General features: G+C 36.6%; 1 protein-coding gene and 1 long non-coding RNA gene across 23 annotated transcripts in view; one reads left to right on the top strand and one right to left on the bottom strand.

Annotated features, from left to right (window-relative positions):
• LOC107995749 (nuclear factor 1 X-type) overlaps window positions 1–17,981 on the top strand; it is a 73,220-nt gene extending 55,239 nt beyond the window's left edge. For 15 of the 22 annotated variants that reach the window (XM_062082133.1, XM_062082141.1, XM_062082128.1 and 12 more), the window contains 5 exons: window positions 1,453–1,596; window positions 12,810–12,997; window positions 13,600–13,962; window positions 14,055–14,289; window positions 14,419–17,981. In XM_062082133.1, the coding sequence (XP_061938117.1) occupies window positions 1,453–1,596; window positions 12,810–12,997; window positions 13,600–13,962; window positions 14,055–14,289; window positions 14,419–14,681 (1,193 nt within the window). In that variant the 3' untranslated portion in view covers window positions 14,682–17,981. The remainder of the gene's footprint in view (window positions 1–1,452; window positions 1,597–12,809; window positions 12,998–13,599; window positions 13,963–14,054; window positions 14,290–14,418) is intronic. The other 7 variants (XM_062082143.1, XM_062082125.1, XM_062082136.1 and 4 more) reach the window with 2 other exon arrangements.
• Window positions 17,982–19,992: 2,011 nt separating this feature from the next.
• Window positions 19,993–25,490, bottom strand: LOC133667004 (uncharacterized). Its single transcript, XR_009832024.1, has 2 exons — window positions 25,345–25,490; window positions 19,993–25,271 (listed from the first exon to the last, which is right to left on the bottom strand). It is a non-coding gene; the product is annotated as an uncharacterized LOC133667004 (long non-coding RNA).
• Between the last annotated feature and the right edge of the window lie 616 nt (window positions 25,491–26,106).

Here is a 26,106-nt window from a genome sequence, read left to right as displayed (position 1 = left end):
TAGGAGGATGGGGAGGGGGGGAGTTAGAAGGGGTTGGGTGGAAAAATTCCGGCAATAAGCATAGCTGGACCAGGGCCAACCCCGTTCCTTCCGCCCCCCTCTCCCTATCCCCCCGGTTTGCTGCTCCCTTTTTATCATACATACGTTTGGCTTTATGGCGCGGGAACGGGACACTTGATTGACTGTATTGTCGTTAAATTAACAGGCGGCGTAAATATCGTTGCCGCGCGTTTATTGTGAACTAGAGGCTAATTTTATTGGCCGCGCAAGAACGAACCTTGTGCTTTCCCCCCCTCCCCCCATCTTCTTTGGAAAGCGTGCGAATTTTGTAAAAAAAGAAAAAGAGAAGTGAGTGTGTGCATTTATAAATAGGTTTGATTATTATTTTTTTTTTTTTTTTGATCAGAGACTTGTTTATTGTTGTCAAATATCGTAGATGTCATAATTTTCGTTTTTTTTTTTTTTTATGGAACGATTGAAAATGGGATGAATTTCTTCTCTCTCTCTCTCTCTCTCTCTCTCGAGGATCAGAGTTGTTCGTTTATTCGTTTATGTCTCGCTTGAATATTCTAAACGTGATGATTTTATAATTTTATCATTTTTTTTTAGAAAAGTGGGATATTAAATGGAGCGATGAAACGGAAAATATAAATTTTGTTTGAAATAATATCGAACAGGATTGAAATAATTTTTTGAATCGTTCGTCGGAATGAATATTTTTATTGGAAGGTTTTTAAAGCAAAGATAGATGAATTAAGATTGTTCGACTTGGGGAGACACGCTCCTTCCGTAGGAATAATAATTAACGAGGATCCTGTACAATTTGGTTCGAGTTGTGTGTAGAATTTTCGGTTTGAATATTCAAAGAAGACGGAAATATCTTCGTGAAAGGGAGATACTTTTACCTTCTTTGTTACCTCGTTTCAATGCGGATGATGCAGAGGAGAATATGAAGTAGGGAGGGGGGACAGGCATCCCTGTCCCCCACCTTCACGGATCGACCCCGATCTCTCGATGCATATTCTCTCTCTCTCGTGTGTGCGATCTCGAATATTATCAGAAACAATCGAAAATTGCACAAAACACCTCTTCAAATTCCCATAATCCTTCCAACATCTCGGGAACGGATTGTATTACATTACTCGAAGCGAGTTACGATCCTAGAAAAATTTCCCTAGAACACTTTGTATATCCCAGAAGGAAAAACGGAAACCTAAGATTATAGGACAATATTCAATTCGTTCCAACTTGTGTCGAGCAAAAATTCCTAGCCTAGAATGTTCAATGTTTCATGAAAAAAGTCCCCAGCATGCGTAACGAGCATGCGTAAACGAGAAAAATTCCTAGGGTTGTGTTCCGCTTTCTTCACTTTCGTCTCAAATTTTAATTGATTAATTATTTATTGTTTGCAACGAGTTGCCTCGAATTTTGGAATTCTTCTTGTCTTCACAGGCCCGCCACCGGTGCATCAGCTCATAAGGAACGACAAGACTGAAAAGCCTCCGACGGTATCCGTGTCGAGCGCGCCGACATTCTCGCCGGTGCTCAGGCCCGAGGATGGTCACCGTGGAATGGACTCGCCGCACTCGCAGACGGGTATGTGCCGATAAAAGCGATCCCTTTTTATCGAGATATCTCGTAAATATATAGACCGTGGTTAAGAAACTGTCGATTCGAATATTTGAGTTAATACGGCTGGTGGATTATATTTACATGTCGGCAATTGCTGGCCACTCTCCCGAATGCAGGATCTCTCCGGGTGTATTTTTTATAATCCTATTTTTACGATTTAGAAAATTTTTTCAGATTTTCTTTTTTTTTTTCTTTTTCTTTTCTTTTTAACACGGAATAAATACTACGGAAATTATTAGACAGTGGGAAAAAATTTCGAAGAATTTTTATCGTTTGACGTAATTTGGAGTATTTTCCCCTGAGAAACCGCGAGAGAGATCCTCCATCAGCCTAATGGTACCTAATGAGGATCACGGATTGGAGGCGTCTTAATTGTACAACTTGGACTCCATTTTTGGGACTTATTAGAAAAATGGGAAAGATTCCAGATTACAGACACTTTTTCTCTCTGCAATGGACTGCCTTCGAGTCAGTCAGTTAGTTAATTCCGCGTTTTTTTACTATGATCACTGTTCACAAAATTCTAATTCAGAACGATCAGATCTATCTATCTATGATAAAAAAAAAAAAAAATAAAAGAAGAAAAATCGAAAAGTCGCCTGTGGAACGAACTTTTCAATCGTTCTCGCGTTCAAGATTCACCCTCCGTCCCAAGAAAAAAACGAAATAAAATAAAATAAAATATTTTCAACCCTTTGAGAAGAAGAAAAAAAATATATATACACGCTCGAAAAAAAAGCGAGTTTTCTTTTTTTTAACGTAGCGTTTTATTAATGGAAAGTCCTGTACTGTAAGTACTGTAACTACTCTGCATACTCGCTAGACCGGAAGTACGGGCTAAAGACACAAAGAACACAAGAAGACTGTCCAAAGGGGATTGCGATATCTCGTGCCTTCATCCCCTTTGAAATCTTTCGTCTCAACCCTCCCCTTCAGCCCCTAGTTAACATATCTAACTTTCTCTCCCCCAACACGTGTATACATCATCTCTTTCTCTCTCTCTCTCTCTATATATATATATATCTGTTTATTCCGCCCACCAATCCCAAATGGAAATTGCCACCAGAGATAATAATAATAATAATAATAATAATAAGAGAAATAAAAAAAAAATCTCTTCAGTGTCTCTCGCGCTTCAGTTCGTTGTCCGCTTGATTTTTTTTTTTGCCTGACGAGTTCACTAATACAACAATAGTAATAATAATAATAATAATAATAATAATACTGATAATGATAATGATAATGCTAAAAATCGCGTGCCTCGAGAATTTCGGAAGCGAGCGAGATAAAGGAGGGGTAGGAGGATTTCCCCTCTCCCCCCCTCCGTTTCTCCGCCACTGTACGCCGCCGACGAGAATGATCGTGAGACGAATTGAGCTCGGTGTCCACGATTCGTTTTTTGAATTTCCCGCCTTTTCCCGAATCTCGCGCCACACGAAAGAATCGATCTCGACAAGATTTTTCGCACGATCGATTTTTTTATTTTTGATGTTTTTATAAACACGTCCGTCGCGGGGGAATTCTCGTGGCGGATATCGAGGAAGATACACGTGTTATACGCGGTACACGTGGCATTGAACGTGCCATAATCCTCTCTCGCCTCGAGAAAATTGTTTAAGAGATATCGTTTTATCTCGCTCGAAGACGCTTTCTCTGTTATCCGCGTATATAAAGGATAAAAAACGAAGGATAAGAGAATTTTGGGCAACGAATCCCCCTCTGGTTGAAGTTAAAAAAACTCTATATAAAGTTACTTTGTACAATCGTTTGTTAAAAATGTTTGTGAAATTAATTAATTTATTACTCGTAGCTACTCGTTACAATTATACCACGTTTCTCGTGGTAAATCCATTTGCCACCAGTATACGGTTATTATTTTCTATTATTATTATTTATCGAGGTAACTTTATTCTTTAACTTCGACTATTTATTAAATTTTGCCCGCTCGTTTTCTGTCCCGTCGTTTCAATGCCTTTGAAATCCCTTTAACCGGAGACAGAAAATAAAAAATAAAAAAAATCGGTCGATGCTAGTGGTAAGCTCATGATCCTTGTCACGGTCCCCCCTCCCATTCCGGAAGTGTTCTTCCATGCGCCTTTTAACGCGCCACTACCACCATCCTCGTTGCCACCGAGCTCGAGAGTGCATCGTCGGCGATTTGGTGCCTCGAATGTGTGTCCAGTGTGCGATAGACCCAAACCGAGCTCAGCCATCGGGCATCATGTAAGTAGATCGATCACCGGGATTGCTGGATCTCGATCTCCTCCTCCTCCTCCCTCTCTTTCTCTCTCGCCAACTCCCTGAGTCGAACCGAGAGAGAGAGAGAGAGAAGGATGGCTAACCCACCTTTTCGATGCGATGCGAAAATTGAAGGAATAATATCTCGCCCAGTGGAGGTAATCCGAAATGGTTTCTATTTCTTTTCTTTTTTCTTTCGGCGATTCGTGGAAAAATTTATTTTTTGGAAAAATTGGAAAAATGGAAATGGAAAAAAAAAGAGCGTGAAAAGAAGAGTAATTGTAAAGTTGTCTTTTTTTTCATTTAGTTGATTAATGAAACGATATATTTATATTGGTCCGTAGGAAAATAATGTAATCGTAGCTTTAAAATGTTTAATCATTCGTTATTTCGAATTATTTCGAACATTTGTATTTATTTTTTTATTTAAAATCAACGGATTCGTTTAAAATTAACGAGACGCTGAAGAAAGTGGGTTAGTTCACGATTCATAGGAGTCTCATAAGACAGAAAAAAAACATCTAAAAGATAATTTTAAGAAAGAAGAATGGGGAGGGGGAGGAGGAGATGGAGATCCATCCGGAGAAGGAAAAGTTCTCGAGCGATCCACGGGATCGATGATCGATGGCAAAGCAGCCTTTTCGATCCATTCGCGTCTAATGGTTCGCGTGAAAAATGACGCGTGATGATCTCTGTTTCAGTCTGAACCCGAGCGTAGAGAGAAGCTCGCTAAACTCGACTAAAAGGTACTTTGTGACTGGTTATTGACTGTTCTACATACATATATATATATATACACACACACACACCATATATATATCTATCTCTATATATATATATTTGTTACGTATATACATATTATATACACGTACATGTAATCGATGTACATACGTGTATGCGTATACACTGTACGGCAGATGCAGCGTGTGCACGTTGAATCAATTCGAAACGAGACGAGAAGTTTTTTCGAGATTTCGATAATTTATTTCGAGAGAAAAAAAAAAGGATTGCAAACGATAAAGAGAGAAAATTTTTTCCAATCTTTTTTATATCTCTCGGAAAACAGAGGAGTTCGATCTTCGGCATTTAAGTCGTCCCATTCGTAGGTCAGTCCACGCGCGCAGGTTGAACGAGCACGCTCGTCTCCAGTGCACACGTGAGCAACGAAATAAACGGAATGGAATCATGGACTGACACACGATTCCTCTAGCACACGCGCATCCGCCAATGGAGGGACTTCCGCGTGTCCGTGTACGCGTGTTGTATGCACATGCACGATATCGTATATATATACGCTCGAATATTTTTCTATATTGCTGTCACGTTTGTCATTTTTTCCTTTCCAATGGTTGTTTCTTTCTTTCTTTCTTTCTTTCTTTCTTCTTTTTTTTCTTTCCATTATATATATATATATACACATACACATATATATACACGCACAAACAAGACATACACATATACATAACCACACACATTTTCTTATCTCTGTCGTGTTTCTCCTTTTCGTTTCTCTCTTTGTCTATTTATCTCTCTATCTCTCTCTTGATTTCTGCGATTTTTCTTCTCTCTTTTGTCACGAATATTATGTACGTATACACGAATGGACACAAAAAAATGTATACACGAATATTTCTATATTCTCTCGTATATGGAGTTCGATCACATAGGCCCTGTAGATTGTAATTTTTTGTGCTCTCTGTTTATCGTCTCTCTCTCTCTCTCTCTCTCTCTCTCTCTCTCTCTCCTTATATTGTCTCTATTTTGTGTATATTGCGTATATCGTGCGACACTCGACGATCCGCGTCCTTCGTCGAACTGCTTCATCGATCCATCCTTCTTCTCCCGTGTGCGCGAAAATTGCAAGTTTTTTTCGTAAGGTAGGGAGAGGGAGGGGAGTGGAGTGAAGTGTAGTTTCGATAAGCGAGAATTGTGTTCAGAATCGAAGGGGAATCGCGCACGAGTTGGGAAGTTTTGAAAGAGTTATTTTTAAGAATCTAAGGAGGATCGGAGGATATTACGAGAACTTCCAATTCTTTCTTCCGATTTTTCCCTGATTTTCGAATTGTCGAAGTTTTAGAGAATTTTTCTTTTTTTTTTAATATTTAAAGTTTCGAAATCGAATACGAGAAGAAATTCAAAGTTTTTCCAAATATTTTCGAATTTCAAATTTATGATTAAATTTTTGAATCTCTAAATTTCTTAGAGAAATTTGAAGTTTGAGAAAACTTCCTAATTTTATATTTAATTTTGTTTTATCAAAAATTTCCAAATTTAAAAACTTCTATATTTTATAATTCTGGAATATCAAAAATTCTCAATTTCCAAATTTTTAAACAATCAAATCTTTCCAAACAAGCTCAAAGATTTAAAAAACCATTTAAATTTTACAATTCTAGAATATTGAAACTCTTGAAAAAATTTTTCGATCAATCGAACTTACAAATCCTGGAAAAACTTTAAAAAAAAAAATTCAAAGATTCAAAATTATTGAGATATTCCGAAGAATCTTTCTCGTAATTCTTCAAATAGACAATGCATTGTCTCTTCCATCTTCCAAGATCTCACCGAGGCTTAAATCCTTAACATCATCAAGCGACCCAACTCGAGGACCTCCCCTCCCCGAATGCCATCGAAATCCGCGAATCTCCTTCGCAAAGTTTCCGGCCGAATATGCATTGGTCGCTAGGGAAGGGCGCGAATCGTCGACGCAGCTCGAAATTGCACAATCACGCCCTCTTCCTCAAGCTCTATCTTCCATAGTACCACTATATACACATATATCTTATATATATATCTATATATATATACACATATATACCTTTAAGTGTATTTGGTGTCTCTGCAAGCGTCACTCACACATGCATATGTACACCTTGTCGTCGACCATCCATTGCTCACAAACACGTACACGTATACAAGCTCGATTTGGAGGGTGTCTTCGATGCGGCAGGAGACAAATTTGCCCGGCACACACTTCCTCTGAACCCTCGTCCGCGAGTTATTGCAAATTGAAGACCGGTCTCGAGCCTTTTCGAGGACCGTCGGCCATTTTAACCCTCTATAACTCTGGAATTTCCGTTTCCTTTGAAAAATATTTGGAAAAATTTGCCGTATAAGTTGGATTGTGGATTATTTGTTTTTTTACCGATCGAGTAAAATTAATCGTATATATTATTTGTAATTAAAAAATCACAACACAGACATTGGATATTTCAATAGATGTTCCAATTACACAAAGTTTAATTTCTCTAATTCGTAATATGAATTTACAAAAATAATTACAATTGATTTCGAAATAAATCAAATTACAAAAGTGCAAAATCCTTGGATTCATAAAGCACAGCGTTTATTACAGAGGAAATACGAGACCTGGAGAATTACATTCACGGAATAAAAGTTAAAGTTTCGGTGGAGGAGAGGGGGAGTTGTGAAATTTGCTATCCTGCAGAATCGAAGATATCGACGAGAGGAAGAAGGACGAGGAGGAATGAAAGAAAGGAAGAGGAAACGGAAAGATAAAGGGAGAAGACTCGTGAAGGGAAACGGAGAGAAAAAACGGAGGAGATATTCGTTCCTCGCGGCATGCAGCGTCGTCTCGTGCAAGCCTCTCGAATGCCTTCGCTATCGATCTCCTCGCGATGTTCGGTTCTTCTCTCTCTCCTCAGACCACTGCCCTCCCTCTTATATACGTTATGTTCCCCCCTTAATTCAATAGATCTATTCCCAATCGCGCTAAGTGCAGTGCTTAATTTTCTGGAATCTCTCTTTCTCTCTCTGTCAAACCACTTTTTTTACGATTTATCATCTTTCCCGTACGGTTTACAAGTAAAACGTTCTTCCTTGATTGGAAGAGATGGAAAAATATTGGAATTAAGCGCTGCACTTCGCTGTTTTATCGATCGAATCCGATGTACCGACGAAATGCCACTATATTTCGTCTCTTTCCTCTCTTTCTTTCTTTGATTTTTCATTTTCATCTTTCTTCTTAGATGCTCTTTCGAACTGGTCCACGATGGCTGGATCTCGAAAATGACCTATAAGTAATTTCAAACTTATATTTTTCACGATTAAATAATTTTCGATAGCAACTTTTGACAGTTTTGTTTTCAATGTGACCAACTGATGATAAAGTTACTTATTTTTATTATCGAAAATAATATTTGCGAGAAATAGTCTTGAAAACATCCTTCAAAATTTTTATTCTCAAAATGCATTCTTTAATCAATTAGAATTATTAACCGTTTGAAAAAGAAATGATAAACGAAGCCAGCCATCGAATCGAAATGATTAAGAGCACTCTAATTCCAACGCTGTTGTTATGGTAGTTGTTGCACCGTGTTAACTCCATCATTGGTTATTGATTGATACAATTACCACGTGTCCACATGGAAAATGCTTGCAATGTTCATCGAGCGTGTTTCTTTTTTTTTTTTTTTCCTCTCTGTTGCATTTCCCACATAGAAACATCGCGGTATAATCGAATCGAACGATCGATTTACCACTTAAGTGTCCACCGGTTTTGTTCCTCCATCCCTACACACATAACGGGGGAATCCTGCGGGATTTATTATCGCGCATTTTCATTATTCGATTTTCAACGGATTCTCTCGCTCGAATTCTTTTCTCCTCCATTTTATTTCCACTATGAAGAGACGCGATATTTATTTTCATCAAGAATGCGATAAAAATCGGTCTAAAAAAATATTCTTAAAAACTTGAATTAGGAATTAATAATAAAAAAAAAAAACAACGATTTGGGAAACGATCTTCCACATTAGATGACAACTTAAAAAAGAAAAAAGAAAATGATAAAATTTGCAGAAAAAAAATTTTTTTTTTTCATCGACAAAGAATCGAAGCGATCCCTTTCCAATCCTCTGCTCTAGCGCAGAGCGGAGAGGATTGGAGGGGGAACGGTAGAGAGTGTGAAGGAGGTGGAAAAAGGAGGAAAGTGGACTAATTCGAGGGTCGTGTTTGTCCACCACAGGAAGATCCTCGAGAAATCCGGCTGACGTCTGATTGCGATACGGTAAACCGCTGCGTCACGAGGAACCGAGAAAGCAAGAATATTCTATGTTAGCCCATTATGAGAATTGTTATTATACATATGTGTGTTAGCATTCGGTGTTGCATCTCACATAACTGTTTCGATATACTATGTATATATATATATACATATATACGTGTAACGTATACGCGTGCGATAATTATTATAAATTGAATATACGTATATACGTGTATTTTTTTTTCTTTTCCTTTTTTTTTATTTTTTAAATGATTTCAATATTCGATAATTGCGATTAATCAAAATAGACGTGTATATGTATATTTGTAAAATAACTATTGCATACCATTGTGTCATAGCCGCCTTCAGCTGTGTGCACGATTGTTCGCGCAATGCTGTCGTTGGTAGGCTGATTATTTTTTTTTTCTTCTTTCTTTCTTTCTTTTTGATCATTTAATTTAATTTCTTTCTCTCTCTTTATATATATATATATATATAATTTTTCGGTTCTAGATTTTTCGGTTCTAGTTTTTTATTATTTTTTATACATGTTTCTGTTCTCTCTCTCTCTCTCTCTCTCTCTCTCTCTCTTTCTCTTTCTCTTTCTTTCTTTCTTTCTTTACGTATCCTTTGGACGATCGACGAGCTTGCGCTTTCAAGCATATGGTACACATGGCATTAAAATCAATTTAGAAGCGAATAATTCATTGATCTCATTGTTGCCTCTTTATTATTCTTCCCTTTCGGAAGAGTCGAACATCTCGATCGAGAAACGAACCCTTTGCAATCGATATTCGAGATAAAGACCTCAACCTAACGCGTCTGACTCGTTACAGACCTTTTCTACTGCCGCTCTATACCACTCTCTCTTGAACACAATCGCGATCTCTTTCGATCTTCTCACGAACATTTGTCAACGAATTATTATTTCGACTTGCTCACAACATCTTTATCTTCAAAAAAATTAAATCCCCTTCCCCTCCCGATTTCCACTGGAAATTGGATCTCCTACCACTAACTCTATATATATATATATATAAACTATATATATCAACAACAAAATTCGACCGAAAACTCAAAACTGATCTTTCTTTTCTTTTATATGCCTTCATTCGTATATGGGAATAAGTACACATCACGATATATATATATATTCATTGTTCACCTGTGTATGTATAGTATAACATAATAATGTCTGTATAATATCTATATATGTATATCTTTTCTTTTCTTTTTCTTTTTCTTTTTCTTTTTCTTTTTCCCCATACAAAGCGTATTATGATCCCGTTCGCCTGTCCGTTCGACCGATCTGTCTGTTGACCGACCGTTGGAAGAAAAAAAAGTATAAACAAAGAATAACTATAAAACGAAACGAGGTTGCGATAATAGTTAGTTTAGTTAGCCAGCCAGCCAACCAGCAGCCAGCCAGCCAGCCAGCCAACCAACCAACCAGCCAGCCCCCCCCCCACCCCTCGCCCTCTCTCGGTGTCCCCTCTCGGATGCAAACCTCTCGAATTTCCGTAATTTTCGAACGTAGCCGTTGATTTAACCTCTCGAGCACACGAACCGGAAGGAAATATGAGTATATCCGGGGCTTGGACAGACAGACAGACGGATGGACGGACGAACGGACGAACGGACGGCTATTTCTTGCTAACTGCGTAGTACCGGTTCTACCTGGTAAGCTAGCTGTCGCTGTCTGTCTGTCTATCTGTCTGTCTGTCTATCTATCTGTCTGTCTGTCTGTCTGTCTGTTTGTCTGTTCGTCTGTGTCTGTCTGTCTGTCTGTCTGCCCGCCCGCCCGCCCGCCCACCCTGTTACTACACACCCACCTGTTCATGTATTATTACTATTTTTTAAGGGTACAGCCTCGACTAGGTGGGAGAGAGAAGAGTGAGAGTTGTAAGTTCTCAAGGACTCGAGGAATATTTCATTCCTGGGAATGATGTTTCTCTCTCTCTTTCTCTTTCGATTATGAGATTAACAATATTTCGTTTTTTCTTCTTTCTTTATTAAAAAATATATGAATTTATTAAAATATATATATAAAACGATCGAGACTGTACCACGAATTGAACCGAATTGCACACTATTATATTATTATCTATATATATATATATATATGTATATATATATATATATTTCTCACTCACTGTCACACGGCCAATGCTCTGGGTATGTCGTATGCTGGATGGATTAATTGATTAATTGACTTGATTGATTGATTCAATTAATTTTCGAACCTTGATTGAGACTTGACTTGTTTATCATATTGCTCTATTCTATCTATCTATCTATCTATCTATCTGTCACTCTCTGTCTCTCTCTCTCTCTCTCCGTACGATATTACCTATATATATATATATTTGTATATATGTATATATATATACACATACGCATACATATATATATATATGTATATATATATATATATATACATATGTATAATATACATTTTATATTGTTGTTGCGATGTTGATGTTGTTGTTTACCATATACATATATATATATACATACATACGTACATATATATCACGGCATATATATGTATATCATTGTATTGATGTTGATGTTGTTGTTACCTTGATGTTTTTTTTTGATGTGTTGTTTAATCGTTGTTATCTTGCTGTTTGATGTTTGTTGTTGCACTATATATCTATATATATCTCTCTCTCTGTCTAATATATATATATATATACATATCTATATGTATATATACATACATGTATATATAACCACATATGTGACGTACGTGTGTGCGCGCGCGAAAATTTTTAAATGTAAAAAATTAGATAAGAAAATTCGAAAAGGGAAAAAAGCGAAGAGAAACAAATAAAATTCTGTGAAATTTTATCCGTGAACGCGGGCGCAACGCGTACACATGGTATATATAAAAATACATGTACATTTCAGCCAGCCAGTCTCACGCTTGGAGCGCCTTACATATATATGTATATGTATCTATATATACACACATACTCATATATTTATATATATATATATTACACATATATATGTATATATATATATTTAACACGATCGTTATAGTTGGTCGACCCCCTCCCCCTCGAAAGTACCACTAAAACCACCCCCTAACAGACTCGCAGCAGCAATCGTTACCTCTGTTTGCTCCCTCTTCTGCTAAGCTCTCTCCAACGGCGGGATCCAACTTTTACTAACATTCTCCGCATTAACAATTACCATTTACCGACCACAAACATCGAGATCCCCGGTTTGTCTAATCGGCCCAGAATTATTCAAAATCCTCTTTTGGCTCGAGTATTCTACCTTTTTTTCTTTTTTTTTTCTCAAGAGAGAGAAATCTCTACACCGCGATGAAACGGAACGAATCTGGTGGGTGGATCCTCCCTTGCCATCGATCGATAATATTCGATAAATACGGAAAGTAAAGATATTATTAATATTTATATCGGGATATATGTAATATATCTTTCTCTTTTTTTTCCGACGATCTTATCGACGTGGATCACTCGATCGATAATATTCGATATAAATACAAATACGGAAAGATAATAATATTTATATCGGGAAATATATACACCTTTCTCTTTTTTTTCCGATCTTATCGACATAGACCGCTCGATCGATAACACTCAAAAAGTAAAGATATTATTTAATTTTCTGTTCACGATATACCTTTCCCTTTCTTCGATCTTTACCATCTCGTTTGACGACAAACGGGGAGGAGGATATCACGGAGGAGGATCACACCCGCTCGAGAAACTGAAGGATCGATCGAACGTGTGAGAAATAAGATAGAAACGGAACGAAGAGGAGGGAGAAGAGGAAGAAGGGAGAAGGGAGTGAGAAACGGAGCGAGATACGAGCGTGTCGTTTTAAAAAAGGGGGTGGTTTTCGCCGTGGCGTTGGGCCACGTAGCAAGAGGGGGTGACATCGGTGAATTGTGTTTCAGGATTGCACTCTCCCCACGAAGGACTGGCCGGTGGCTCCGGTCAAGCCATGTCCGGCCTCGCCTACTACCAGCCGGAGCACCCTGCCTCCACGGGGGTGGTCAAGTACCCCGAGAACGGTCACGACACCCTGTCGGATTTCGTGACGTTCGTCTGCCAGGAGGCCGAGAATACCCAGCAACTGCCCCAGGTAGCTTCCGGATCCTTTTCTTTTTAAAAACCCGCCGCCATTGTCTTTTGCTCCCCCCCTCTCCGTCTCCATTTTTTTCCAAAAGGACGATTCCTCCCTCCAGGGAGAAGAGACGTATATATCTCTCTCTCTCTCTTTCTCTCTCTCTCTACCTCTCTCTCTATCTCTCTCGAGGATCGTCCTTCCCCTCGAGGGGATGAACAGGGGACAACGGGGGCCGGTTCTCGCCCGACCTGCTCGTCATCCGTGCTCCAATCGCCCTGGATTTTTTCGAATTCGAATTCTTTGTCATCATTACATCGTTTCGTTAGATTCGATGGGTATATAAATTTCGTTTTCCATCTCTATCTATCTATCTACATATCCATCTATCTATCTATCTATCTATCTATCTCCGTTTTTACTTCAACTCGAACTCGTCCAACATTGAAACATTGTTAGAAGCGAAAGGAAAAAAAAAAAAAAAGAAAAAAGGAAAAAGTGGATATGATAAAATCATTTGATTGATAAAACGAAGAGAGAGAGAACGCTGCGGAGAAAACGGGGTGAATGGATCACGCGCGGGTCGGCGACGTTGATCGGTGGGCGTGTGGTGTTTCCAGGCGCAGCTAGCCGGACCCCGGACTGGCATACAAAAGTTCTCACAGTATTATCCGAGCTCGATGCTGCCCCCGCCTCCCCCTGCCCCGATGGCGAGGCCCGTCGCCATTATAAGGTCGACGGGAGAGCTGACGGCGGCGAGCTCGAACTCGCCCCCCACCTCTTCCACCTCGCCCACGGACCCGGCCGAGCTGGCGTCCAATCAGGAGCAAATGGCCGCCGCGGCGGCGGTGGGACTGGTCAGTTCCGGTTGCCAGAGCTCCGTGGATCCTGCCGGAAGGAAGAGCCCAGCGAGGATCCTCGTCACGGCGCCCCACACAAGCCGGGAGTATACTTTTGCTCACTTTCACTCTCAACCTGGACAGGTTTGTTTACTTTTTTTCTTTCCTCGAGGAAAGTGATATATATATATATATATGTACATATATATACATACTTATATACACACATTTTTCAGCAAATATTCACGTATCCTACAATCAGCTCGATGTCGGGAGTGATCTCCCCAACTAACCTATCCCTGTTCTCGTCCCCCGTCTCGGTGACGAGGCCTGTAGCCACGCAGAGATCCGTTTCGAACGTGCCGCCGCGTTGGAACACGGCGCCGTTCATCAATCTCGAGGACGATTACAACATGATCGCTCCTATCATCACGGGGACAGCCAGCGAGCCTCCCTCCACCATGGACGAAGGTTTATATGTGTATACGAATTGAAGTTCGACTTTGTCCAAATTTTGAAAAATATATATATATATATATATACATATGACGATATTGTGTATCAAATTCGAAATCATGCTAACAAAAGGAAATTTTTCAGACCGATACTTCCATCCAGTGCACACGAGCAGCGTGGTGGACAAGAGCGGGGCAGGTAACTTGATGGGGACGGATCTGGGCGTGGCCACCGATCCGACCTCGCACCACCATCAACAAGCCCAACAGCAGCAGCAACAGCAGCAGCAACAACAACAACAACAACCTCAACCTCAACAGCCGCCTCAACAAGCTGGCCAACAGCAGCAGCAGCAGCAGCAACAAGTGATGCAGGACAAGAGCGGAAGACCCAAGTCTCCCCCGTGACACTGGAGGCTTAGAGCGGAAAGCGTGGAGAAGCTCGCGTGTTCCACGGGGTCGTTACTCACCGGCGCGTACGATAATTATTACCCTGAGCCGGAGGGGAATCGTCATGATTCCTCGTGTCGTGTTCAGCTTCGCGATCTAAGCCTGCGGAGAATCGAGTGCCTGAGAGTCTGATCGTAGTTTAAGGGGGGTGAGGGCAGCGTCGAGGGGAGGATCCCGCTTCCGGTTCCTCCTCGAAAGGGGAGGGCCGAACCTTGCCGAGCGATTGCCAAGGGATTCACAGGGGGGCGACTTGTTTCTTCTTCACTCCTCTCCTAGGTGATGGTCGGTGCCTTTCCTCGTGATCATCTTTCTTCTCGCTTATCTTTTCTTTCCTCTCTTCTTGTCTCGTTGTTAAAAATTGATTTTTAAAAGCGATATTAAAAAAAAAAGGAAATAGGAAACTTTAAAATTTTATTAAACCCTTTGGATAAGGATTGGAAGATTTTTTTTAATTTTTTACGTCGAAAGAAAAAGAAGGAAAGGTTCCGTCCTCCGAGGAGGGGTTCAGCGTTTCGGTCAATTATTACTTTCGCCCCACCGGAAGCGTCCTTCTCCTCTCTCGACGCGCTGTTAATTTCTGAATCTTTCTCTCCCTCTCTCTTTCTCTCTCTATCTCTCTATCTCTGTCTCTCTCTGTCTCTATCTCTATCTCTGTCTCTTTCTTTTTCTCTCTCTCTCTTTCTCTCTTTCTCTGTTGAGTGTCCTCGACGGACGTGAGTAAGGACCCCTCATCTCGTCTCCTAATTAAGAAATCTCGTCTCCCGATCATCGCCCCGATCGGTCCGCTTCGACCGATGATAAATAATAATAATATTAATAATAATAATAATAATAATAATAATAATAATAATAATAATAATAATAATAATAATAATAATCCGTAGACAATTTAAATTTCGAATGAAGAAACGAAGAGAAAGCGATGAGAAAAGAGCGCGAACGAGAAAAGAGGAAAGGAGGAAGGAAAAAAAAAAAAAAGTACCGAAGTGTGTGTGTACAGTTTCCCACGCGATTTTAAAATAAAAACCGACCGTTTCTGTTTACATCATCATCCGCCAATTTCGAGACCCCTTCTGAAACGTGTGTTTTTGTACATACACGCTCGTGGTATTTCGTGGGATTAAATAAGTGGGAACGTGTAGGTCTAGTCTACGAGAGGGGAGAAGAAAAAGGAAGAAAAAGGAAAAAAAGACGAGGGAGGAGGAGAAAAAAATAAAAAGAGGAAAAAAGAAAACGTAATTTGAGCTGCGCTCTTCGAGAAGAGGGATTGAACAACGAAGCGAAGAGATTGAAAAAAGGAATAATAATAATAATAATATTAATAATAATATTAATAATAATAATAATAATAATATTAATAATAATAATATTAATAATAATATTAATAATAATGATAATAATAATAATAATAATAATAATAATAAATAAAAGGAAAAAAAAAAGAAGAAGAGAAATTTCTAGTGCCAATTTCGTAGTTTATAAATATTATAACGAAATTATAATTTTCTATTATATTTTTTTATAATATTTATGAAGGAACACAGACACGTATACACGCGTACACATGCTTGTTTAGACGACACGTAAAAAAAGTAGTCGAAATAAAGAAAAACGGAAAGGAAATGCTTTTCTATTTCGATGATCGAGAAGTGTGAACATTTAAAAAAAAGGAGAGGAAAAAATGATAGAAAAAAAAAGAAAAAAAAAAAAAGAAAAAATACCGACGATTAAGGAGGGAGAAATGAGGAAGGAGAAAAAGGAGAAGAAGGGTCGAGGGGATCCGATCGGTCGAATATCGGTCAAAACGGAAGTTAACCGGTCCACGAACCACGGATAATAATATTAATAATAATAATAATAATAATAATAATAAATTATAATATTAATAATAACGATAATTGATAACTTTATAATTGTATCGTTAATTAAAAAACGCCTAATGCTCAGGCTAGTGCTAACACTAGTGAAAAGAAAAATACAGAGGAAAAAACGAAAATAGAGAGAACGACTAGTTGTGCGGGCTAGTCAACAGAGGCTGCTAGTTAGAAACAAAGTGAATAATATTTAATATTGATTATTATTGATAAATTAAGCGGTTAATTAAAAAAAAAAAAAAAAAGAAGGAGAAGAAAAAGAGAAGAATACGTAATACATACGTTATTTCACGATGATTAACGATGATTTAAAACGATATAATGGCGCGCGTGATTAAGAGGGCGAAGATGGAAGAAACCGATGAAAAGAGGGAAAAGAAGAGGAGGAAGAGGAAGAGGAGGAGAAAGTCGAAGAAAGAAACCTAAAGGAAACGAGACTATAAGAAAAAAAAAAAAAAATAAAGAAAACGATTTTCCGAGGAAGAGAGGACGATGTTTCGAGATAGTGAGAGATCTATAGTTATTAACTTACTTAGGAATTTAGTGTAACGTCGCGCAACGAGATAACGTAACATCGAACTTAACGACAACGAAGGTCCTAAACTATAATGTTGTATATTGTCCAAAAGTGCTTTCTCTCTCTCCGTCGACTGTACATTGAATTAGGGTGTCTGACGATACGAGGCGAATTTTTTTCTTTTTCTTTCTTTTCTTTTTCTTCTTTGAGCTCAACGCTTTCGCTGCCAATCGCCGTTTAAAGGCTGAAAGAAACTCGAGGAATCGTTGAAATGTTCTTTCTTTAATTCGAGATAAAATCTCGATGAAGTTACTTACTTTTCAAAACAAAAAAAAAAACAATTTCGAAGATTAATAAAATTTGTAGAGACGTAAAATCGAATATCTATGGAATATATTTTGTATAAAAAAAAGAAGAAGAAGAAGAAGAAAAAGAAGAAAAAGAATTCTGGCAGCGTAAGAGTTGGAAAGCAAACACGAGGGGCGATCTGTCTTATTATAGCGATTCCCAAGGAACCCCTTAAATAATGATGCGCTTAATATACTCGCTAGATGACCAGATAGCTTTTCGAGGTGGTTCTTCCTGGGTTTTGTTTCGCGAGAACCCCTTCCGTTTTTTTTTCTCTCTTTCTCTCTTCGAGTGAGGTTGAAAGGGTGTCCTTGCCCATTAGCGACGGCTGGATCCAACGATCGTGGAACTCGATTGACTCGCGCCCCATTGCGAAAGAAAATGGAAGGGAAGGGAAAAGAAAGAGAAAGAAAATTCTATGTTGCGGCGAGCGGTTGCTTTTTAATTTTGAATTCGAATTTGATTTGGTTCCCAAGCGTTTTATTTTGAAAAATAAGATGGCGATCGTTCAAAGCCCAACTTGGCTCACAACTTCATTCATTGTATCTCCTCCCCTGATCGTTGATTTGTGTTTGCTCGCTTGTGTCTGTGCTTCTATATGTGCCTTTGTAAATTAATATTAATCGTAGCGTTTAACCGTGCTCTCTAGATCTAGAAAAACCTTAAAAACCTTAGTTGCGAGTGGCTTTATAGATCTCAAGGTTTTCTCGGTGCTCGAGCGGTTTTCTGTCGTCAAATCATTTTAAACATTGTACTTATTACTCGTTGCGAGACATCCGAGTTAGTGGAGTTCAGTTTGCCGGAGAAATGTCCAGGATCAAGTCGAAATCGCGGTTAAATGGGAAGAATGGAGGCACCCTGTCAATCGGTTCGTAGTGATAGTACAAAGAACTTGAGACTAGCGATATATCGATAATTAGTGTTAAAAAAAAAAAAGAAAAAAAAAAAGATAAAAGAGAAAACGAAGTGTAAGATTTACTTACAGACTCGAGTTAAGAGAGGTGAATAAGGCGATACTACTACTATTCCTATAAAGAATTGCTTCTTACCGCTACTAACACTATTACGATGAGGCGACGATGAATACCGCTGCAACTATATTGTTAATACTACGAGGGGAAGAAAAAAACTACTACTATTATTATAACTACTATTTGTACAACTATTACCACCACCACCACCACCACCACTACCATCGCCATCAGCACCGCTGTTTAAAAAGAAGAAATTGGGAAAAACTATTTATCATCACAGCACTACCACCACTCTACCACTATTATTAATGCTATCACTAATATCACTATTACTATTACTATTACTACTATAATTACTACTACTACTACTACTACTACTACTACTACTACTATTAATACTACTACTACAACTACTATTACTACTACTACTACTACTATTACTATTACTATTACTATTACTATTACTATTATTATTACTACTATTATTACTAATTAATAACAGCGCTATATTGTAAGCTAAACTACTACTATGTTATCGCTACTCTTAACTATTAATTGTAAAATGAAGGACGACCGCATACTGCTGTTACTATTAAATCGCCTATCTCGATTATTAAGACAAGGCACATGGTGCCCAGTTGGAGAGGAGGGCGTTGCTATTGCTGACTATTACTTAATTCACTCACTAACTAAACTAACTAAACTAACTAATCGCTTTATGGTTACTACGGGAGAAGAACGATTCTTTAGTGTAAATATGAATAAATATTAATTACGACGCGAGGCGAATAGGGTACGTAAAACGCACGCTCAGGGTGGATCGCTGTTTTTTTAGATTATTAATAATTGTTCACTGAATCGTTCGTTGTTACATGATGCAAAAATGTTTTAATTATATATATATATATATACACATGTATAAACCTTAAAAGATTAATTGTTTTTTAGATAAATGAAGAAAGCTTTATTAGAACGTCTTTATTTAAATTGAAAAACGAGATGGCGCCACTGCATACTGTAATACGAGCGATTTAGAAGAGGGCGCTCCACTCTAGGCATTTATAGTTGTTATATCACGCACAGGGGCAGAGAGACAGTCGAATTCATCGATCCTTGGACCCCTAGATCCGTTCGATCGAGGATTTTGCACACTTTCTTTCGAACTCTTCGCCAACCATCTTTGACGATATTTCATTTTATCGCGAGAAAAAGGAAAAAATAATCGAGCCTCGTTAAACGATTAGACGATTAATAAATTTATTTTAAACGATCTAGAGCTTCCTTCGGCAAAAGTGATTCGCGCAAAGTGTTCGAAAGAAATCACGATAGATGTATAAGGAATTTTAATACTTTCCTCGATGCCAATAGGGATTGTAACGAGACACTTGGTGTTCTTATTTTGTTAAAACGAAGACGCGCGGGCACTCAACGTCGACGATTAATAACGAACAACAAAAAAAAAAAAAAAAGAAAATTTAAAAATTCATAGAATTATAACGAAACAAAACCAGGGTGGTTCGGGATACGTGTACATTACGCACTTCTCACCGCGTGACTTTTGTTTTTTGTTTTTTTTTTTTTCTATTTTAATTAAAAATTGTACGAAATTTTGTAGAAATTGACGATCAAGAATCACGTATCGATATCATGTAGAATTTTTATAATGTTAAAATTCGTGTGTAGTACGTTCTCAAAGTTCCTCTTTATTAACTTACTATATTGTAATATTTTATTATCATAACAAAAAAAAAAAAAAGGAAATAGGTTTTGTAAAAGAATATTTAGTCACGTTAGAAAGCTTGAGAAAATTATTGAAAAAAAGATACGTGATTCGGGAATGGTCAGCGTACGATGGGTGCAAATAGAGTAGAGTGCCAATTAGGATAGAAGGATTACAAAGTAGTGTTAGGTCTTCCTAATGAGGTGAAAGGTCGTGGTTAGATCGGCTTTCAAAACACAGATTCGCGAGGAAAGATTACTCTTAATTTCGAATTAAATTTCGGCGAAATAACTCGAAAATATCAAAGTTTTCGTGAATTTTTCACGAAATAATAAAAATAAATAAAAAAAAAAAAATCGAATTGAGAGAAATCTTTCATCGCAACGCCTGGTGAATCGCTTTTACCAGCTGAGAGTCCAGCCAATCGGGTTTCCGCTCAAAAAAAAACGGCGTCCCAACGTCGAGCTCGCGTCGCGCCGATTATTCTCGTGGCATCCACGTGAAAAACATTTTCTAATAGCGTCTCGAGCTGCCTTGAACCGAAAGTGCATTAAAAAAAATTCGTCCGCACGAATCGAAATTCCGCCGGTCGAAATGCATTGCGGCTGGGATCACACGTGTCTCCGAACGAAGAAAGATCTTAATTCTAAAAAAAAAAAAAAAAATAAAAGAAAAAAAAAAGTAAGGATACGTTAGTTAGATATTTTGTATTTTATAGCGACGATGTTGTGATAAATCGACTCGAACCGATAACAATGAACACTGTAAGGATAGTTAACCTCGTTGTGAGAATGGAAAGTTTCGTATCTCGCTTCTATCGTAGCAATTATAGATAGACTATTTAATTGCATATCTCGTGATAATTTGTTACTTAAGTAGCGTCCTAGTTAATTTATTGAAGAGTGATCGTTTTAATATTACCTCGTAGTATTCGTATCTAAAAAGTGATCGTGAAAATCAATTTTTTTCCAACTTAACCTTACTTCCATCCATTTGTAATCTAACCTTCAACGATAGGGACTAGTTGTACGTATTAATCGAATTTCTTTCAAACTGAAGCAAAGTTCGAAGGAAAAACGTGAAAAAAAGAAAAGGAACTATTATCGCTTCCATTCCCTTAAATACCATTTGTATCGACAACGAGAAGGATAGATCGATGGAGGTGATTCTCAGCCGCAAAGTTCTCTCCGGCGCGACAGTGCGCACGAGGACTTTTTCTACGTAAGATAGATATTTCTCTAGTAGACTTTAGGGGGCGGGGCGATGTCGATACGAACGATTGTCTGCAGGAGAAGCAAGGAAAGCTTAATTACGCATCAGTCTCGCGTCTCGATCGAAAAGGAAAAAAATAGGTTCGAGGATAAAAATAGGCGAAAAAGTAACGAAATATCGACTGGATATCCCGAGCCACCCGCTGCTACACGGGTCAAAAATGGATTAGAAAATAAATCGAGAACATTGTTCATAGAAAAATGGTAAAAGATTGATCGAGAAAATTGGAAAGTCGAGACGTATTTGATAATTTTCGTGCAATTAAGCGAGTGAAAAAAAAGAAAGAAAGAAAGAAAGAAAGAAAGAAAGAAAAGTGATGGGTCGTTTGCGTAGAATTTAAGCTTGCGAGGGGACTGAGAAGACGTATATAATATATTATATGTAAACGCGTAGCTAACGAACGATTAATTTAGCAAGATAACTGATTAACGAGATAAGAAGAAAGGTGTACGATTGTTTTTGATTTTTTTTTTTCCTTCTTTTTTTTTTTTTTTTTTCCGTTGTTGGGATGGGTGGTTAGAAGAGATGTGTTGCGAGAATTTAAATAGATGAACATAGAACGCACGAGCATGCGAGGTGCAAGTTCAGCTACGAGAATAACGATAATAATAATAATAATAATAATAATAATAATAATATTAAATAATAAATAATATATATATATATAAAATTGAAAGGTACTTAACGACACACTGGTAAATTGTAAACGACGAAAAAAAAAACGGCGATGAATTATGAACATAGTGCGATTATTATTACCTATTATTACGGCAATACGATGATATACATATATTATAATGATGAAATACAATGATATATTTATCGAATATTTATTGAGCAAATGAGAATAGCACACTGTGTAGTTATCGGTTGTACAAAGTAGGCGGCGAAGCGAAAACACGCGAGCGATTCTTTTTTTTTTTTTTTTTTTTTTTCGTTTAAAGGATCGAAATCGTGGAGATTGTTAAGGTTAGGTGTCGTCAGGAGGTTGCCATTTTTATATATAATACGTATCCTCGATATATCGATTTATTAATCGATTATTAATCTTTCAATCGTGTTGATTCTATTTTTAGGTTAGGATTAAGTTAACCTCATTTCGTGAAAAGAAATAGAAATTTTTCACTTTGATCTTCATTTTCGAAACGCACAATCTCTACAAAATATCGATCAAGTTATGATAAATTTTTGAATTTATGATCCTCCAAGACACCAAATCTGAGCAAAATCTTTCTGAAAAAGAGAAGTTCATCGAAAGCATGTTGCGAGAATAAAGGGGCACGAAAAACGCGATATGGAATAAACATGGAAGGGAAAGGAAGAGGAGAGGAATGTCCTGACCATCTCGGTTGGCGTATTTTCGTCTCACGATCCTTTTTTTTTTTTTTTTTTCTTTTTTTTACGATTGTGAACGAGGTTCATGTTATATATCAGGGATTAGACTAAATAGTATAACGATACGCTGCGAGGGAGGTGGCAAGAAAAAAAAGAAAAAAAGAAACAAACGAAACGAAAAACATGATGAAAGACATGGTGAGCCTCTTTAATTAAAAATTTCCCATCCCAGCATTTTCTTGATCCTTTTCAGAAAATGATATAAATTAGATATAAACCTTACGTAACCTCGTTTGATATCTTTCTAATCTCATTTGACGACCTAACCTCGCTAATTAAAAAAAAAAAAAAAAAAAAAAGAATAGCGTAGAATTTAAGAAAAATTTATTCGCTCTTTATCTTGAAAAATAAAACTGGATGCTGGATGGGACTTTTTTTAAATGAGGGGGAGCAGTTGTAAAATGGAAGGGGGGAAAAAATAAATAAATAAGTATGTACGAGGGGTGGTTAACCTTTGGGGCATGCGGGACGAGGGGGAGGGCTGTGACAAAGGTGGTGATAGTGGTAACCAAAAGGGGTGAAATTAGATTTTTCTCTATAGAAAGAGTGGCTAAAATGGATTTATCGAATGACGGTAGATTAAAGGATAACGAATTATCGTACACATAAATACAAATTGCTCGAACATAACATTCTTGTTTAAATTGAAACCGTTTTTGATGTTTCTGAAAAAAAAAAAGAACTTCGAAAATTTTTTATATTCGAGAAATTATATTAGGAAAAATAAATAATTCTTTGGAAATCAATTCTCGTCGACTCTTCGCGATTAGTTGAAAGGGGGCCCTCTTTCCGCAGAGATGGTATATTTAATATACTTAAGGGAACTAACCAAGTTGTGATAAGCGTAGAGTGGAAAAATTACGTGGAAAATTTCGAAAAGAAACGACGGGAGGAGAAGTGGAGAGAAAGAAAGGGGGAAAAAAAAAGGGAAAAAAAAGAAAAAAACGAGGAACGTGTGCGTGAAGCAACCCTCCGACGAAGGGACACTGACAAGGGAGAGGCTTCTTTGTCACCTTACCGCGCCAATTATACGTTGTGTCCATACTGTCTCAATTAATATAATGTATTATATTATATATATATTATATATATATATATATATATCCGACAATATTGATTATTAAAAATTCTTAATATATAAAAGAGGAGAAAAAAAAAAATGTTAAGTGAATGTTGAACGAAAATTTCATTCCCTTTTTGAGTTTTTTTTCTTTCAGATTTTCAGATTTAATTTTTGGTATAGAAAAATTCTTTATCGTTTGAAAAATTATTGTTGGTTTTTAGAATATTTGAAAAATGTTTCCCATGAAGAAAGAAGATAAGGTATATTTTCATATCATTATTTTTTTTTTTATAAATAAATGAATAGAGTTTACAAGGATGAAGATCATTTTTTAAATAGAATCTAGTTTTACTTTTTGATGCGTTATTAGATGTGGCACGTCATTCTCTATAAAAAGGAAAATTATTGGTTTAAAAGGTAATTAATTTTATTTATTTTAAGGTTTAGTACTTTTTTCTTTTTTACGGAAAATTGCACACGTTGCATATATGCGTTGAAAATTACATAATATTATAAAAAAATAAATTGATTCGGAATATATAATTCCTCGGATTCTTTAACTTTTCTTAATATTATCAATAACAATGGAAATATGCCAGATAATGAGATGATAAAATCCATTTTATGTATCGTTAGAAGAAATTATAAAAAAATATTCAGTATAAAGTAAGGGAAAGGTAAGTATAATAAAAGGTAAATATATAAGCGATAAGTATCTTTAGAATTAAGGAAAAAAAAAAAAAGAAAAAAATATTATAAAAGAAGCTATAAAAGGTAAGTATGTAAAGTAAGTATATAAAACTTCTTGTTAAATTATATTCTCTTGATAAAAAATTTGGTCAAAAGTTTCAATCTCACAATTTCTAGAAAAATTTCATGTGCCACCCCCTCTATGATTATATTCTCCTGATACGAAATCGAAATTTTAGCTAGTAAAAATTTTTCCAGAAATTCTAAATCTAAAAATTTTTCGCCAATTTTTCGACTTTGTATCAGAAGAACATAACTTGACAGGAGGTCGTTCGAGAATTTTTTCCAAGAATTTCGACAGTTTTTGGAAGCGACGTCAAATTCTTGGAATTTTCGAAATTTTTGGATTTTATATTAGGAGAATATAAACTCGAAATTTTATTTTTTATAATGATAACATAATTTAAAACAAAGTAAAATAATATAAAATTTTTGTAGAATGATTTACTGTTTTTTTACTTACCTTTTATATAGTTATCCAATTAACATCTTCCAATTAACATATTTACAGGAATTAATCATTTTTTCACCATTTTATTTAAATCTAAGGGATTGAGGACAGTTTTATACTTATTTATACTTAGTACTTCTATACTTATCTATTTCATTCTTATTTCTTTGAACTACAGTTATTTCTGGAACAAAATATTTAATTAATGATACAATGTATTTTAAATATATAAAATATATATATAAAAATGTACATACGAAGAAAATATAAAGTTCATATGTATTTATGATAAAAATTGAAATTGATTTTATTAAGATCTTTGAAACAATCAAAATAAGAAAAAGTATAAAAATAATTAAAAATTCGTACTATCCTTTGAACGCACATATGCGTAGTATTATTGAGCATAGATAAGGAATGAATAGTGCGAGAAGGATAGAGATAGAATAAAAATATTGAAATCAGCGCCATCTTCAGAGTGCCGCAAATGAAACACAAAAAAAAAGACAAAAAATAGTTAGAGAAGGATAAAGATAGAATAAGAATTGATTTTTGGCGCCATCTCTTGAGTACAAAAGATACTAGTTCAAAGATAGGATAAAGTAGAATAGAATTAAGGACTTACGCCATCTCTTAATTATTTTCTTAATTATATATTTTATCCTCTTTAAAGTAAATTTCTTTTGTATTTAACAGATGGCGCTGATAGTCAATTCTTATTCTATTTCTATCCTTCTCTTATTATCTTTTGTCTTTTTTTTTATATGTTTCATTTGCGGCACTCTGAAGATGGCGCTGATTTCAATATTTTTACCCTATCTCTATCTTTTTCGCTCTATTCGCTCTTTGTTGCACATACACTATAATCTATACATACATACATTACAAAAGAGCGCAAAATTTTAATTATTTCTATTCTTTTCTGTGATTAAGAGATTGATTAAAGATAAATAAAAGATAAATTAATAAAACATATTCCAGTTTTTATATATCATAAGTATATATATTTTACATGTGCG

The sequence above is a fragment of the Apis cerana genome, linkage group LG11 (assembly GCF_029169275.1).
Source record: "Apis cerana isolate GH-2021 linkage group LG11, AcerK_1.0, whole genome shotgun sequence".
Lineage (NCBI taxonomy): Eukaryota > Metazoa > Arthropoda > Insecta > Hymenoptera > Apidae > Apis > Apis cerana.
The sequence above is the reverse complement of the archived record's forward strand: the minus strand, read 5'-3'. Positions and strand labels throughout refer to the sequence as shown.